Source organism: Cyrtonyx montezumae, unplaced genomic scaffold (genome assembly GCF_038088225.1).
Source record: "Cyrtonyx montezumae isolate F1298 unplaced genomic scaffold, pur_monq_1.0 scaffold_8, whole genome shotgun sequence".
Classification (NCBI taxonomy): domain Eukaryota; kingdom Metazoa; phylum Chordata; class Aves; order Galliformes; family Odontophoridae; genus Cyrtonyx; species Cyrtonyx montezumae.
This window is the reverse complement of record NW_027072089.1, coordinates 106,482,134-106,498,930: the sequence shown is the minus strand read 5'-3', so window position 1 is coordinate 106,498,930 and position 16,797 is coordinate 106,482,134. Positions and strand designations below refer to the sequence as shown.

Sequence of the window (16,797 nt, the reverse complement as noted above, 5' to 3'; positions counted from 1 at the left end):
TCCGCCCTTTGTATATTTAACATTTTATCCCTTAAATAATACAATTACAGAAGATACTGTCAATAATACAGATACAAATAAAACTTCATAACATTCGATTACTATGTATTTTCAGATACATGAGGTTAACTTATTTATTTTAGACAAACCTTTGTAATATTTTATCTTCCATGCTTTATGATTTTCCATATGTTTCTTCCACTCGTCAAATTCAGGAATACTATAGAATGAAAGTTCTTGCTTATTTTTGCTTGCCTTTAAAAAAAAAATCAAAACAAAACAAAACAAAAAAAACACGAATCAACTTTTCTGTTGCACTGTAAACAAAAAATATAATTTTATTAACAGAACCCATACCTTTACAATAGGAGTGATGAATTCCTCAAGAAAACCGTGTTTCAACAGTGACGGCCAATTATGATGAATAAAATTGATCAACAAGCCTTTTATGTGAGATCCATCCTGATCCTAAATCAGACATGAAAATATGAAGCAATCTCATAAAATGTCAGATCCCACAAAGCCACAGCCACCACAAGACCGAAACAAAGAGTGCCAATGAATGAAAGATTCTAGTTCCAAGGACAAATACATCACACTAGCCAGGATGTATCAAAACAATATTTGCTGACAGAAAACACAGAAGGAAATAGGTTTAATTTGGATTCTGAACTAAACCTTGGTATAAAATGATCATTTATGAAAAGCATGGTCCCTTAGCTAACAATTAGTTCTTCCAAACCACGTGCACAGCTATGACCCATAGAGTTCTTTGCTCATGACGTTTTATCTGAGAACTATACAGCTCTCCTGAATCAACACAGATCTGAATCTGTGAAAAAAAAACCAAGCCTGGCCCACACTTCTCATTAGTGATAAAATATTTGATAGTTTGACCTCTTCAGAAAAACAAAACAAAACAAAAACAGAACAGAAACAGAAAACACAAATAAAGCTTTCATAATTATCTAAAGCTTATGATAACTGGACTTCAACAATTCAGAACAATAGGCACACACTACAAGAGAATATACAAAATAACTGTTTTCATTCTTATCACTCACAGACTACCTAGCATCCTAACTTCATCTATTGTTCAATTTTGTATGTACTTTCAACATATTCTTGATTGATCAAAAGCATTCTTATTTATACTTGTTTTTTATAATTACATTACTTATTTGTATTTGGCTTCTCTGCTACAGCGCAGCAAAGTTCAGTTGTTTACTTGGAGTAACAAAAACAACATATAGATAAATTATTCCCTAAAAGAAATCTCATACATTAGGGATTTCCTAAGGATATATCTATATTATCATAAGACAGTCTTAGGCTATAACACAAAAATGTAGCCTACAAAACATATTTTAAGAAGCCCTCTATATTAAAACCTGTGAATTTCCGACTAACCTGATCTGTCATTATCATAATTTTTCCATATCTCAGACTTTTTAGAGATTCTGGATCTTCATAGCTTTTCTTGTATTGCAGTCCAACTATTTTGATGATGTTGTTGATTTCTGCATTTTCCATAATCTGTATGAAAAGGTTACCTTTGTGGTTAATATAAATTCAGAAACATCCCAATCTTTTTAATATGGGCTTTATACCTACTTTACCTAAGTACCCCTACCTCAAAATCATAACCTCTTCATCCCTAAGTCCTTGCAGACCTCACACATACAAATATTTATTCTATATATGTACATCCCTGAGACTATATCACTACCTTTCTCCTCCACAGTTCCAGAAGTTTGGGTTCAGAAGACAGAGAGAAAGGTGGATATAAACAAAGTCATCTCACAAAGCTGCCTTCACTTTCCGTAATTTCTTTAGGGATCTGCAACAAAACTCTTAATAAGAATAAAGTATGGAGGGCAACAGAATCAAATGGTTAATAGTGCTTCTGCTTGATGTTGGGAGTCAATGAAATTACTTGTTGTATGGGAACTGTTGAATCATGGCCTGAACCACTGACTGATCACCTGAGGTGAGAACTGAGTCAGCTGCAGGAGCACAGGTGAAGGCAATGCACCTGTGTGACCAGAAGGGGTGGAGTCTGGCTCAACCTCTCCCTGACTCCATTTAAGGGCTGACCACCCTGGGGAACAATTTCTTGCTGGAGATCATTTCCATGTGGAGTTCCAGGCAAGCTTCAACCTTCAGTGACAGGTGAGCCTTTCTTAATTTATCAGATGTCTTTATACCATCTGGATAATCTGTCCAAAAATATACTGTCCAACTTGGTTACGTTGTGTGGGTACTGTTCATTCAGGGTATTCACCCTAGACTTGTTAATTAAGGGAATATAATTATTGTTTTTTTTTTTAAGTTTTCATGTAAAGTGTTAGTCATAGCAGAATTATCCTGCATTTGTGATCCCTAAAGAAAAAATAGTTTATCATCTCAATATTCACTTAATATTTTCAGCTCAGGATTTTATTACAGGCTTTAAAGTAGCTGGTCCTTTACAAAATCCTAGCCACAAAATTTCATGAAAAAATTAAAATGAAAATACAACGATGTAATCTTAGAAATAATAATCACAGTAAATCCACTTGTCAGCTAGAATGAATTGATAAGACCACTCACCTGTTTGTGAGAAGCTTCTCGAACATTGAGAATTTTACCCCTGAGTGGGAATACTCCGTATCTGTCTCGACCAATAACAGCTAAGCCAGAGACAGCTAAAGATTTGGCTGAGTCTCCTTCTGTTAGTATTAGTGTGCAGTCCAATGAATGTTTGCCACCTGTAGTTCAGGAAGAAGTAGAAGAAAAACAGAAAACTTAAGTGTTTCAGTTCAAATAATGGGAATACAATTGAACCACTCATGAACAATATTCCTAAACTGCACATCAGACAACTTATACAAAATTACTTTCTATTTTAAGGATGACTTGCTATACTGCTAGAATTATACTACAAGAAGGAGTATCTCTGTCCTTAGTGATATACTACAGATCACTCTGGGACAAGGAGCAAATTGAAATGCAATGGTATGTCTTATGTAATGGTCTCAGAAAATCTGCACACACAAAAAAAATACAGTAACAGCAACACTTACAACCAGGTTGTTTCTGTACCTTTACTACTTCACAGACTATCTGAAAAATACTCACAAACATATATTATCTGTATCTGAGATACACATGGGAGTTATTTCACCTTCTGCATTTCCCATTCCCTCACACTATGTTTGCAGAGGTAAATTCAAATTACTTTTTTTATATTATTATTATTTTCTTAATTCTGCAGAGGTTAAAGCCTGAAAACTGTAAATTAAAAACTTCAAAGTTTGTCAGGAAAGCTTATTATTAGTGCAATTCTGAGTCACTAGAGCTTTTTTTTAAAAAAACCCTCACCTCTTCCAATTATACAGAACTTACATTCATGACCTATGGTTACCTAAATCAGATGTATGTCTTAAATTAATCTAAATTAAGCAGGTATTTACACTATGTCAAAAGATATAGTTATGATGCCATAATCAACCTTGGTGATTCTATAATTCAATGTGTCAAAGTCAGGCCAAGTGTGAGTATGGCAACACACCTTATTTAGAAACTGAATGTCTGTCGTCTTGTGCATCCACTCCTGAATGTGAAATGCCTTCACTATGAGAAATCTAATGTTCTAAGTCTTCAATAAAACAACACCTTGTTAAGATTTCCTAAGACACGCAAAGTTCCTGCTCCCCACCTAAGAACAACTAAGCGGCAGAGAAATATCTGAGTAAAAGGTATCCACATTTTTGGTGTCTTTGGTTTTTTTTTTTTGAAACCATAACCAGAAAAATTGGGCTCTTCCATTATGTAAGTAGGTTGCTATTTTTGTTCAGCTACGCAATTCTCTAATGGAAAAAAAAGATGGCATTGCTAATATGCTTTAATTCTAGTAATAGGAAGTTTATAAAACTAGTTCAAGAACTATGAAGGTATTTTTTATTAAAAATATGCATACAGATAAGAAAAACTTAGGTTTAAAACAATTATGTCTGTGTAAAAAAAAAAATCTGTGAAAAACAAAAGATAGTAAAAATAAGTGCTCTTACCTGCATCATTAGCATCATCCAGTTTTGGAATGCCCTTGATTTTACTGTGTTTCACTGATGAGCATTTTTTGTTCAGCTGAGTCTGTGCCTTAAATTTGACCCAATTCAAAATACTCTCTATGATACCACAGTTAGAGGCCTATAAGCAACAGATTAGAACTGTGGATGAGAAAAGTAAACTTCACATGGTAGATTCTTATCTCTCAGTTTTAAGCCAATCCTTTACATTTAAAAACTGAAACATAAAAAAACTCAAACATATAAAAAGACAAAGAATTAATACATGCTTTACTGTCTAGCACATCAATCACACAAAACCAAAGCACAACACTCCCAGTTTTCCTTACCCTTGTATAACTGATAGTAAGGAAGGAAGAAAAGTGTACTAAGACCTAATAAGTTATCCTACGTTAGTGTGGTTGATGTGCTGAAACATTTTAGGTACTATGCATCTGCTTCCTGGAGTTTGCAAAAAGTAATATTGTAGTATATATTATGGCCATTTAAAGCTTCTTTGGAAATTCTGAAAATAGTTGGAAGGCACAAAAGCATTTAAGAATAAGGCACTTCACCAACTATTAACACAACCACTTGAGAAAGGTGTAGGAAATACACCTGCAGCAAAGAGAGAATATAGCACACTTAATAAGTAATAACTGCTTTAAGTTTGATTTTACATCAAAAGAAAAGGAGCAAAATAGTACAAGCATTGGCTTTTCACTACCCCTCACAATATAAAATTCATCAGTTAAAGATTCTTCTGCAAATTTAACATCTCTGGAGATCAGTGTTCAAATGTCCAGGAATACCAGAAACACTGTAAACTAAACACACTGATAGAAATGGAACATATCAAAATCATGGAGAATAAATGAAAGACTTTTGTTTTTCCTGTAAGTTTTGTAAAAATGTCACTAGTAACAAAGAATTAGAGGAATACAATACAGCACAGTGAGTTAAGTTTAAATGTCCAGAGTACTAGCAGGAACATCATTCTCCTTACTAAGAAAGTAAAAATTATTTTATCAAAATAAATATCAGAATATGCCAAATATTGGCTCTTCAGTTGAAACCCACTTTTAAACTTGAGGCAACAGCCAAAATATAGTCACTGCTTCCACTAGTAAGACCTGAGAGTTCACAAAATTTCCTCCATCTATTTTCATACTATGCTAATATCACTGGAGTACCATAATACACTAATTATGTATGAAGATCTAGTATGGCAACTCTTGCTTCACTGGAAAAAAAAAAAGCTTTACTTACTGCTTTAAAAAATTTTTCAGACAGCTGGCACTTGGACCCAAAACTTTTAGGCTGCAATGTCATGTTTTCCTTTGTCTGGGAATCAAAAGATGGGTTTTCAATCAAGCAATTAACAAAAACCCATATATGATTCTTCACCTGTTGAAAACAGAGAAACCAATTTAATTAACAAAATTATCATCTTCATCTCTACCAATATATTTGTATATACAACATTTTGTACAAAGTTACTTGCCTGAAATGGTTTCACTGAAACTCCAGCTTTATTCTTCTTTTTCACTACTTCTATCAGTTTGCCCACAACCTGATCCACCACGTAATCAACATGCCTACCACCCTTAATGAGGAAAGAAAAAAAAACACTGAATTTCTTAACAGATTTTAACCTTATTAACAACATTTCTGTAGTTATCTAAGTGTGCATTGATTTCCAACTTTATAATGAATGAAATTTTGTTGTTATATTTCTCTTTTGTCATTCAATCTTCATCACAGTGAGAAGGATGGATGTGAGGCAGAACAGAAGAAGCAGTAGACTTTTCATCACTGTACAGAGGTGGGCTGTAAATGTAGCTGCTTACAGCTCATAACTGTACAGCTCATACAACCTTAGGAGTATGCATGGCAGATTTGAATATGACCCTGTAACACTGAGATGGTACCTGCAACACCACATGGCTGTTCACGAGTACCTTTCTGCCAGACACATAACTAACACTGATTGGAAAATGTTACACATTCTTTCAGCAAATTAAACTCTCCAATACTGTAAAGTCTTGATTTATTAAAAAAAAAAAGTTCAGAAGCTCACTCTCAGATATAAAGCGCCCACTTATATTCCTTCCCAAAAGTCACCTCAACCTTTTAATAACTGTATTTACAGAAATCCTTGAATAAATGTCATTACCATTTTTTGCTAGCCTGGAGATAGCAAAGAGGGAAAATACAGAGTGAGATGCACATAACAAGATCTAGAAAACAAAAGAGCAAAAGATAACCTTAAAAAGATGGGCTGTCCCACTTAAAACTCATCAGAAGCTAGTTCTATCTAATGTAGCAACAAAAGATAGAGAGCAATCTGATAACTCCAAGTTGGCAAACCAAGATAGCAGGAAGCCAGAGGGCAGTAACTTGTAGCGACATAACCATGTTGTCACCTGTCCTGTAGCAACAGAGGAGTCCAATTACATTTCCAGCTACTGCAAGGAAAGTTGTTACTATTGATACAATTCATTCCAACTAGGAAAGAGCTAAGCATTTGAACAAGTAAGATTGTTACACTCCACACTTCCAAATAATGCATTTCCAGAAGGGGCTCTCAGGCTTCTTTCATACTCTCTAGCTACAGTTCTCCTTGGATGTAGACTTTAAACCAGCTATAATAAGAACCCAAAATATACTGTTAGAAGACAAAACCATTTTGTGATGAAGGCACTTGGAAATTTTGAGATGAAAAAAAGGTCTACTGCACATCTGACTAATGATTTATGTGGATGAAAGAAGCCTAACAATTACGGGGTATGCTTTATAATTCAGAAGCAATCTGAATCACAACTACTAGTAAAGATGGAAACAGTAGAAATTTTATCAACTAAAGAAACAATCACGGGTAACATACAACTTTCCTAAATAAACAAAGCCAATCTATCTTCCATAGGATCTAGAAATCAACTTTTTTTATTATAAAAACAATGGAACAGTACAATTACTGAGTGATATGATCTGACATTAATAAATGCACACACAAAATCCTACTAAGTGTCACAAATGCATCTTAGAAGGATTCTCTTCATATGTTGAGAAAAAGTAATTATTTTGTATTAAATAAGATTACAGCCCATGAAGAATGATCATAAACAAAACATTCCAGACACTGATAGTGACGAAAGAGGCAGGGTCCAATCACCCCAGTAAGTTTGTGCCAGCTACCACATTCTAGCATAAACCAATGTAACTCAGTACAATGAAAACCTAATCCAGCTACAGTACGTTTACAAAGAGAACAGAGAAGAAAAGAAAATGGTATGACCAATTTTGGTGACAGTATATTGCTAGACTGGTTCAGCTGATAAGGCTACAGTCTCTGTTCTCAAAAAAAAAAAAGGTAAGAGTTTTCAGAAGTGGAAAAACAACTTATTAGAAAAAGTACCTAACATACACAGATTGGGAATGTATTTTGCTGTCTTGTTAGTTCAGCTTCTCTTCTTCCAAGTGTAATAAATATATTTGGAATTTCCTCTTGGTATTTTTAAAAGGAGATAAATATTTGCAGGAAGTATTTGTAGAGTAAAAAAGAACTTATCAGCACTTACTTTCTTTCACCTTTTGATAAAAGAGAGAAGGTATATGAGGAGATCAGAGCTCTCAGCCAAATCTCTTTCAGAACCAGCATACATGGTGACTGAATTGAATCAGACTGGCTGCTGCCAGTTCAGAGAAACTGAGTTATTGAATGATCTGAAATTTGCAATATCAGGACAAAAGAATCTTATGCCACTGTTCAGTAAAACTAGCAGGAGATCTAAAGCAGATTAACAGAAATGGCTGCAAGAAGATTGTCAGACAGTGAATTTGAATAGAATCTAAAGGGAGAAAACAATATCAGCATGAGGCAACTTTTCTCAGAAGTTTGACTGAGGACAGGACCTCAAATCCTTTCATGCAAACAGAAGTGTTCATATAATCTCCCTGAATGAAAACTTTTCAGATTAAAAGAAACACTGTAAATCATTGGAAATGCAGAAAAATCTTGCACTGAAATACGCAATAAAAAGGGGAATGGAGAAGGATGGCTTCATTATTGCTTAGATTAGTTTTCTCTGGCTTTTCTTTGTATTCTGCAGTGTTACCAAGACCACTGTTCTAAAATTGTCATTAATAACATAACTCAATCCCCACCAATTTACTCAGAAGACCACCTTAGCTTAACACTGATTACTGCCAATAAAAATATTGAATAACTAAAGGTTCTTGTTCAGACTAATCAGCATTATGGCAAAAAAAAAAAAGCACATCTATGGAGACATTGATTCTGAGATAACAAATAAAAAAATTCCAACCTTTAAAACTGTTTTTTAAAAAAGAACTGAGGAGAAAGAAAGCTTTCTAAAGGCAATGAAGAAGCATAAACCAATAAGAAATAGAAAAAGCATCAAACAAAAAGAGTGAAAGAAAGAACAAACAACAAGTAAGCGAAAAACAAAAGCTAGGATTTAGAATTTTAAGACACAGGAGGCATCTGAAAAGAAGGAAAAAGACAAAGTGGCAGGACTGACAGGAGAGATAGGAGCTGTGTTCTCAACTTCATGTAGAAAGATAAGATTTCAATAAAAAAAGAATGGCTCAAGGTAGTTAATATTATTAAGCACAAACAAATGGGTACTTTCAACTTCAAAGAAACCATGTACAGTTTCTGTCAGTTTTCAAAGCCACCTATTAAACAGCAATACACACCACCACTGTGACTTAGAAGCAGCACACACAAAAATATTTTTTTGACTGTCAATGACAATTCACAACATTTCTTTGAAAAAACAAAGAAGGGCTTTATTCATATACGGATGACAGTTTCAGCCACCACAGGAAAATATTGTAAGATGCATTTCAAAAACATTCCACATTTGAACGGCAATTTTAAAATACAATGCTTTTACTTATCATACTGCTAAAAACTTATGCTTGCATTAATATATCTTATTTCAGTGTAACACTGTACATACAAGTGGATTAGAACAGCCTACTTTTATCACTTCAAATATTTCAGCAAAACTACCAGCTGACATATCAAAAACTGGTTACTTACCAGTAATTCTTGTTCTTAGAAGGTATTAGCTTTTATTAGTTCCCCATTCCTGTGTCCATTCTTAAGTGTGTAGCATTGAGTGAGGGATGTTCAGAGCTCAAAGCTGGGAACCTCTCAACAATTTCACCAGTAGGTGGCACATTTACCCACTATAGAAGCATAACAGCCTATAACTGCCCCAACTGTCAGTAAATTTTAATACTACACAGAATAAAAGAAAAATAGCCTCTAAAACTAGAGGGTTGTTAATTATTATTATGGCTATGTATTATGAAAAAGAGAACTGTAACTGCAATATCTTTTTTTCCCCAGAAGGTAGCCATTAAGGTAGAATTTGTTTTAAAAATTTAAGATGAAAACAACTAAAATCTTGAAACATAATCTGTCTCCTGTATACATCCTACTAATACTGTCATCAACTGCCTCAATTAACTCTGAGGTAAGCTATATTTAAACTGAATAAACAGATAAACTTTTCATACAACAAACGAATTCAGAAGCTTACTATAAATTTGAAGTTCTTACTGAATCAGCTATATAAATAAATCCTATTTTATTTTGCATTATATCATTTCTTTTTGCATTATATATATTAAATTTTGCTATTATATTTATTTTATTGGAATAATTCTGAAATAAATTTGAATGCCAAGCTCTATTATGGTCCTGAATTTCTTTCTCAACTCTGGCAAATTTAACAGGTTGGGCTGCTCCCTGCATCTAATATCTGACACTGCATCCATATCAGCTGATTTTTTTTATTCTGCTAAAATGATAACTAGTATTACAATCAGTGGTGCTGTCATATTAAAAATATCACTAGGTTGATAAGTTAATACTGAAGCTTTGTTACAATTTCTGCTAAACCTGCAATTTGAAATTGAGAACTTGGGTTTAGGCACAAGTCTCACAGAATCACTCATGGGTCACTAAAAGGTTATCTGAAAAAACAAAATAGCTACAAGCATTCCTTCAGCCTCAGATTCTGAAGTCAAGTTCTGTGAATAGGCAGGAGGACCTGATCAAGGTAACAAATTCACAATAACAAAACAATGGAGTTCTGCCTCACCATACTGCCTGACTTCCTACCCATCCCTCAAAAAAAAAATCCCCGTCAGCCTAAAAAACTTGTTTGGAATTTAAAGCAAGTTTAAAAAAACGTTGAAGGGAATTTACCACTGGGTGAAACTTATCCAGAAACAGAAATGAAAAGCTTTCAGCAAACAGTGAAAAATAACCAAAAAACAGCTGAAATGAGCTCCTCACCTGTTAGCAGATAAGGGAACAGGTAGTTGACGCAGTTAGTTACTAGCCATTATGTCTCATCAGTGGGTAGTTGCACATCAATTGCTGGTGAGGTGGTTCACCGGCCCGAACATTCCACATCCAGTGACACACATAAGGCATGGATTGGGAGAGTGGGAAAAACTAGAAATTACAACACTTACCTTTGAAGAATACACAGTACTTTTTCTATGAATTTTCTTAACAAATGATAATAATGTGCACGCATAACTGCATCATGGATGAAAATTGATCCAAAGGAGTCAAATTCACTATATTTTGAGTATGTGTATGTAATGTTTTTACTTTGCAGTCAATAAGTATTCATTTTTCCCAATACATTTTCTTAATCTGATACCAAACATTAGAAGTTTCTCCACATAGCCAGCATCTTCATAAAGGTATGATATACATCATTAAGATCATGCTATTTTACTCTTCTTTATGTTGCATAAATAGGCCTGAATTAGAACTAAATTTTAACTTTTTAATTACCAGATATGTTTGCTATCCCTTGTTTTGAGTAGTATCAGATAAGCATTTAATTAAAATGTACATTTTAAAAGTAAGTATTCTTCACTGAAACAATCTATCACTCCTAGCACTGTACGCTAGTTCACCTACACTGAAAATGTACCATCTAAACACTGACTACACAACCTACCACCAAAATGAATACTAATACTTCTGGGAAACAACCTAGACTGGGGACCCTATTTATTGCAACCACTGGGGCTTATGAAACATCACCATTAGAATTTTCTTATTGCACTCTCTCAGAGGAGATTTGAGCAAGTACGTGTCAATACAATTTATTACCATTCTAATCTTCCTGGGAAACTCGTGGTTAAGGTTCTTTAAAAAGTCTCACAGATCCATACAATTGCTTGACTACTGTAGGTCAGACACTCATCTGGTGTAACAGTGAACAGAAAAATCAGCAGACGTTCCTTCACCTTGGTGAATTCCAGATGTCTTAGCTTTGGCCATATCAAATTGGCACAAATGAGTTATGCTAATGAATTTCAGGTGATGGCCTTGGTGCCTGACCACCCCAATACCTGAGAAGTACAAAGACTGTATTTCATTGTGTTGAACAGATTCTTTGCTTGTCATAACTGAAGATTTGCTATGGTAACATCTGCTACTTCAGTAGTTGCTAATAAGAACAGAGAAACATAGACCCTTTATGTAGAAACAAAGATGAACAAAATAAACCTCAACACTTCAGGCCAGTTTTATACATCATAAAGAAATAAATGGAATGCTGTTTTTTATGACTATCAAAAGCCTATTTTTTTCCTCTACAAAACTTGCTACCAGCTTCAAAGGGCTTTGTACATATTCTTTTTTAACCTTAATTTCAGAATTATTTTACTACTATGTGTTAAAAAGGAAGGAATAAAGCATTTGGACTAAACAACAGCCACAGTTTCATTCAATTTATCATTAATCAGTAACATTTATGTTCACGTAAGACATCAGTACAATAATGATTACGACTATTTTAAGAACTAGTGCATATGCAGAAATACTGTTATGATTGTATTTTGCATTCAATTGCTTTGCCAGATCCTCTCATGCAAAGGATTATCTCACCTATTTTAGTAACCCAGATTTTTTTTTTAAATGACTGACTAGGCATATATTTTTATCATTATCATTTTTATTACTCAATATAACTACGACTACTCACCTTAGTGGTAGCTATACTATTTACAAAGCTGATTTGCTGAAATCCTTTTTCACTTAAAGTTAGGCACACATCCCATCGTTCGTTCACAACTTCATGAATAACTTTAAGTGCAACTCCAGTTTCATCCAGCTTGTCCTTTACGTAAAGATCTACGTAACTGCGAAATCCATTTACCTACAAGTAAATATCAATAACAATAACAATTACTATTATTCACATTAAATACTCAGTCCACTTAAAAGAATTTGAAAGAAGCTCTTACTGGTAACTTCTTCCCATTCAACATAACTTTGACTCCTTTGCATGACCCAGCCAAATCATACGCTCTTCTTGTCATGAGGGACACAATATCTTTGTCAAGTTTTTCCATTTTAAATTTAGAAAGATCTGGTTGGAATGTAATGCATGTGTAGTCATCACCTTCAAAATGCTTAATCTTGGGTTCAGAAGTCTTCATCATATTGTTCATCCAAGTCTTTGGAAACACAAGATTTTAGATATTAGTTTAAATACGAGATGTTAACCTCCTCCTTTGTTCTACTTTCCTACTATGCTAGGGAGCTACACACCTAGAATTTCACAGATGTCTTCTAGAAATTTCCCCTGGTAAAATGTTAGGCATAGAATTAATTGCTTAACCAAGATCTGCACAAGTACTGGTGACAGCAGATTTGTGGCTTCTGTGAATATATATGGATCATTCACATAGATAGACATGGTTCAAATGTAAACAGAGCCCACCACAAAACTAACTAAAGAACAAGTGAACTAGCTACATGTTTTTTACTGCTATCTACTACACACTTCTGTAGAGAGGCTTATTAGTCCCTGTACAAAGTCTCACTGGTCTCTGACACAGGAACTTTTTGACTCTGCTTTTATTAAATTGCATTTAAGAGGTTAGTATAAAATACTACATTTTTTAAAGGGACAGGTAAAACATTGGAATGTATTTATTTTGTCACTAACATGACGGCACAACTGGAGATTGTCCAGGAAAAAAGACAAAGAAGCCATTAACTGCAAAAGATACCAGAGCTGAAAAACATTGGAATTGTCCAAAGTTTTTCAAACGTTTATAAAGTAGCCAGCTCAAAACTAGATACAGTTAATCAGGTTACATGCAACACTTGGACCTCATGCTGGCAATTATAATAATGAGCAATCAGTTCACATGCAGTATTTCTGTACCAAAGTAAATCTACACAGATTTAATTAATGACCTATACATTAAAAATTATTTTTTCCTGACACTATATACAATGATCTAAGTTGTTCTAATGTTTAAACAGCTAAGTAGATTTTTTTCTGACAAATCATATAATAATTACAAGATGTTTCAATTAAATGTTTTTACCTTCACGTGGATAAACATCAGTTTTAACAGCACAAGTTTTCCACTTATAGTTACCTAATACCTCCAATAAAATAAATCTTAGAGAAAACAAAACAATCAATAAAAAAAGAAAATGAAAATAAAACAACATGGTATGCAAACATACCAAATTAACTCACTGAACCAACCTGGCCTACATTGTCTATATGTCCTTTACATATCAATGTTGCACGATTCACTTTATGAAATATAAAAAAGTGTAAAATTTAAATCTTACAACTACAGAAAAGAGAAAAAAAACCTGAGACTATTTCTGTACCTGCTTAAAGCTGTGTTTGTATTCCTTGCAAGCAGTTTCAACTGTAAACTTCGTACTAAATATGTTACAAAGTTTTGCACCATAGCCATTACGACCGCCTGAAAAAATAAAATACAGTATGTTTCCATAGCAGAACTTATCATACACAGAAAGTATGTGAAGTAAAACCATCCTATTAAGATAAAAATTGGGCCACACGTCAATAGCTATCAAAGGTTGCCAGAGTTATAGTTTCATACTACCTACTAGTAGGTAATCTAGTAGAACTGCTTCTCAGTCAATAAGGAGCCCTTTGCTCTCCCCTTGTGTTGATCCAGAAGTTGCCTGCTGAAAGGCAAGTAACCTCAACATCTCAAGACACCTGAAAACTAATTCACATACAGAGACAACTCATTCCACTACCACACACTCACTAGCTCCGACAGAAGAAAAACGGAATAGAATTTACAAGGTAAAGAAGTTAGGTCACCTCTTCCTTGCAACAATTCACAGTCAAACCGCATTAATTGACTGAAATCTTTATTTCTCTGGAAATTCAGGGGAATTTCTAATACACTATATTAATCTTTAAATAAAATCAATTAATTGCTGCACATCTTCTGAAAAGAAATTTCTGAAGTCACCACAATATGGGCTAAATCTATCAGGAAGGATAAAACAGAACTCTTGTTTATGATCTAAATTATGGTTTCTTTGTAATTAGGACAAGAAATAATAGGCTAGTTTATTGAAATTATTCTTTTCTCCTTTTCAACAGCATAAACGTTTTAATGCTTACATATGGTATTATAAAATGGATTTTTTTTTTACTGAGTAATGATTACTGACATTAAATATGCAAATGTAAGATCTTATGTAAACACTGTAATTAAAAAGATACTTTTGCTTAAAGTCACTTTATTCTAACATAGAATCCTGGTAATGGTGACTAACTGATCATCCATTATGAACAAGAGTAGAAAAAGTAAAAGGAGAAAGCACACTGATGAGCAAACTCATTTCACTGGATAAAATAAAGCAAGTTAAATAGTCTTGCCTGTAACTTTTTTCTCATCATCGTCGTAGTTGCTAGATGTTAACAGCTGCCCAAAGATTAAAGCAGGAACATACACTTTTTCTACTTTGTGTTCCACAACTGGTATACCCTTCCCATTGTTCCATATGCTGATAATGTTTGATTCCCTACAAAATAGTAAAGAAACATATTAAGCCGATTAATGTAATCCTGAAAAAAGACTCCTGCATACATTTTACAAGCTTCAATAACTGCATAAATTACAATAAAACATCATAATCTTACTATTTCTATTCACTACTCTAACAATTTTAATTATAAAAAAAAAAATTCTTTGCACTTAGTGTATGTCTGAGGAGAAGTGTAACTGCCCACACATGACAGTACTTTATATCATTCATATAATCTCCCCCAAATTTGTTTAAACAGTATTCACTATCAGCCAACAGAATCTCCAACAGTATTTTGGGACAAAATTACTCTTAAGTTGGAGATACAAGAGATTTCATGGAAGTCCACCCAGACAAAATCAACTTATGTTCCATTTAAAACTTACTCCCCACTAACGATAAACACTGTAGGATACTGTATGCATCAATGCCAAAAATTCCTCAAACTCTGCCATTATTAACACTTGTAGTGTTCTTGCATTATATCAGAGAGTTCAAAATCGTGACAGATCACAGGTATTCCACTAAAATTTCCTTCAAAATCAATTAGGTCTGCAGAAACAGATACAGCACTGAAAACCTGAAGAACAATCACTTCTCAGCAAATTTATCCCACAGATTTCAAGTGGAAATTAGGTCTCCAAAATATTAATTATTCATTTAAACATAACTGCAAAGGTACTACCAAGGGAACCCAATCACTAGGTATTTAACTATGGTACTTCTAATTAGGAAGTATCTCTTCATTTCTAGTATTCAATTAGGAAAAACAGTGGTAATTACATATTTGCCATCTGCAGCGTCAATGAGATACAGCTAACTTAAACATAACCTTATCCTCATGCTAAAGGAATTTACATACAAGTTCAGCGGGTACAAAGTTATGTTACAGAATCTTAAGGTTGGTATTTATGACTTATATATAACCTTGCTTGTTACAGTTATGAACTGGCAAGCTTTCATATAACCATGGATTTTATAATCTTCTAAGTTTCATTTAGTCAAACAGTAGGTTTGTTTTGGAAAGCAAATTACTATAAATTTATAACGGCAGCAATTACTGCTAACCACTCATAATCTTAAAAAACTTTTAATTTTTAAAATATAAAGCTAGTGGAAAAAAATAAAAATATTTTTGTTTCAAAAATATCCATTTTCATTTAGGAAAATCATTTGTACAAGTTTAAACTACAGCAGCCCTGCCAGGGAAAGTAAATGAAAGCATCCTTTTACTTACGGATCAATGGATATTTTAATACACGTCATATTCTTGTCTCTCTGCTTATTGTCAGCAGCATTTACTATGAAGAAAAGTAACAAGAAAAAAAAAAGTACACCAGAAGTTACTAGAGTCTGTGCATATCTTTATCTTCATATACTTTCTACCTTATTATCATCAGTAAATGAGGTCAAGTATCTATAATAAGGTATTTTTCTTTTTTTCTTAATTTCTAATTCCATTTCTAGCACTTAAACTACCTCAGAAATAAATATAAATGTGTATTTTGTGAGCTTGTTCTTCTACTACTCTTAAACTACTAAGCACTTAATCTTTTGCTGCACTCCTTTGCATGTTTATCACACATATCATGCCACATATATTAAAAATTCTAGAAAATGGCATGCATGATCAGATGCACCATTTTAACAGTAAAATCTAATCCTGCTCAAGTCACATCCATTAAGAAGTGTTTTGATAGCAGAAAGTTTTCTTTGAAGTTTCGTGAGACTACTCTCATTCTACATAATTTAGGACCAAAAGGATAACTGGAGGTTAATATTTGATTACAACTGAACTAAATTATACTCCAATGTATATTAACTACAAACAATAGAAATCAGAAAACATTAAAATCA

The 16,797-nt window shown here is 33.6% G+C and overlaps 1 protein-coding gene across 1 annotated transcript in view; it reads right to left on the bottom strand.

The window, feature by feature from the left end:
* The window catches only part of TOP2B (DNA topoisomerase II beta), a 60,584-nt gene that overhangs the window by 23,803 nt on the left and 19,984 nt on the right, over positions 1-16,797 (bottom strand). The window contains exons 4-15 of the mRNA XM_065753472.1: positions 16,178-16,241; positions 14,792-14,937; positions 13,756-13,853; positions 12,363-12,575; positions 12,101-12,274; positions 5,554-5,655; positions 5,319-5,456; positions 4,053-4,191; positions 2,593-2,750; positions 1,411-1,536; positions 358-468; positions 150-255 (exon numbers count right to left, since the gene is read on the bottom strand). Of these exons, the coding sequence (XP_065609544.1) occupies positions 150-255; positions 358-468; positions 1,411-1,536; positions 2,593-2,750; positions 4,053-4,191; positions 5,319-5,456; positions 5,554-5,655; positions 12,101-12,274; positions 12,363-12,575; positions 13,756-13,853; positions 14,792-14,937; positions 16,178-16,241 (1,575 nt within the window). The remainder of the gene's footprint in view (positions 1-149; positions 256-357; positions 469-1,410; positions 1,537-2,592; positions 2,751-4,052; positions 4,192-5,318; positions 5,457-5,553; positions 5,656-12,100; positions 12,275-12,362; positions 12,576-13,755; positions 13,854-14,791; positions 14,938-16,177; positions 16,242-16,797) is intronic.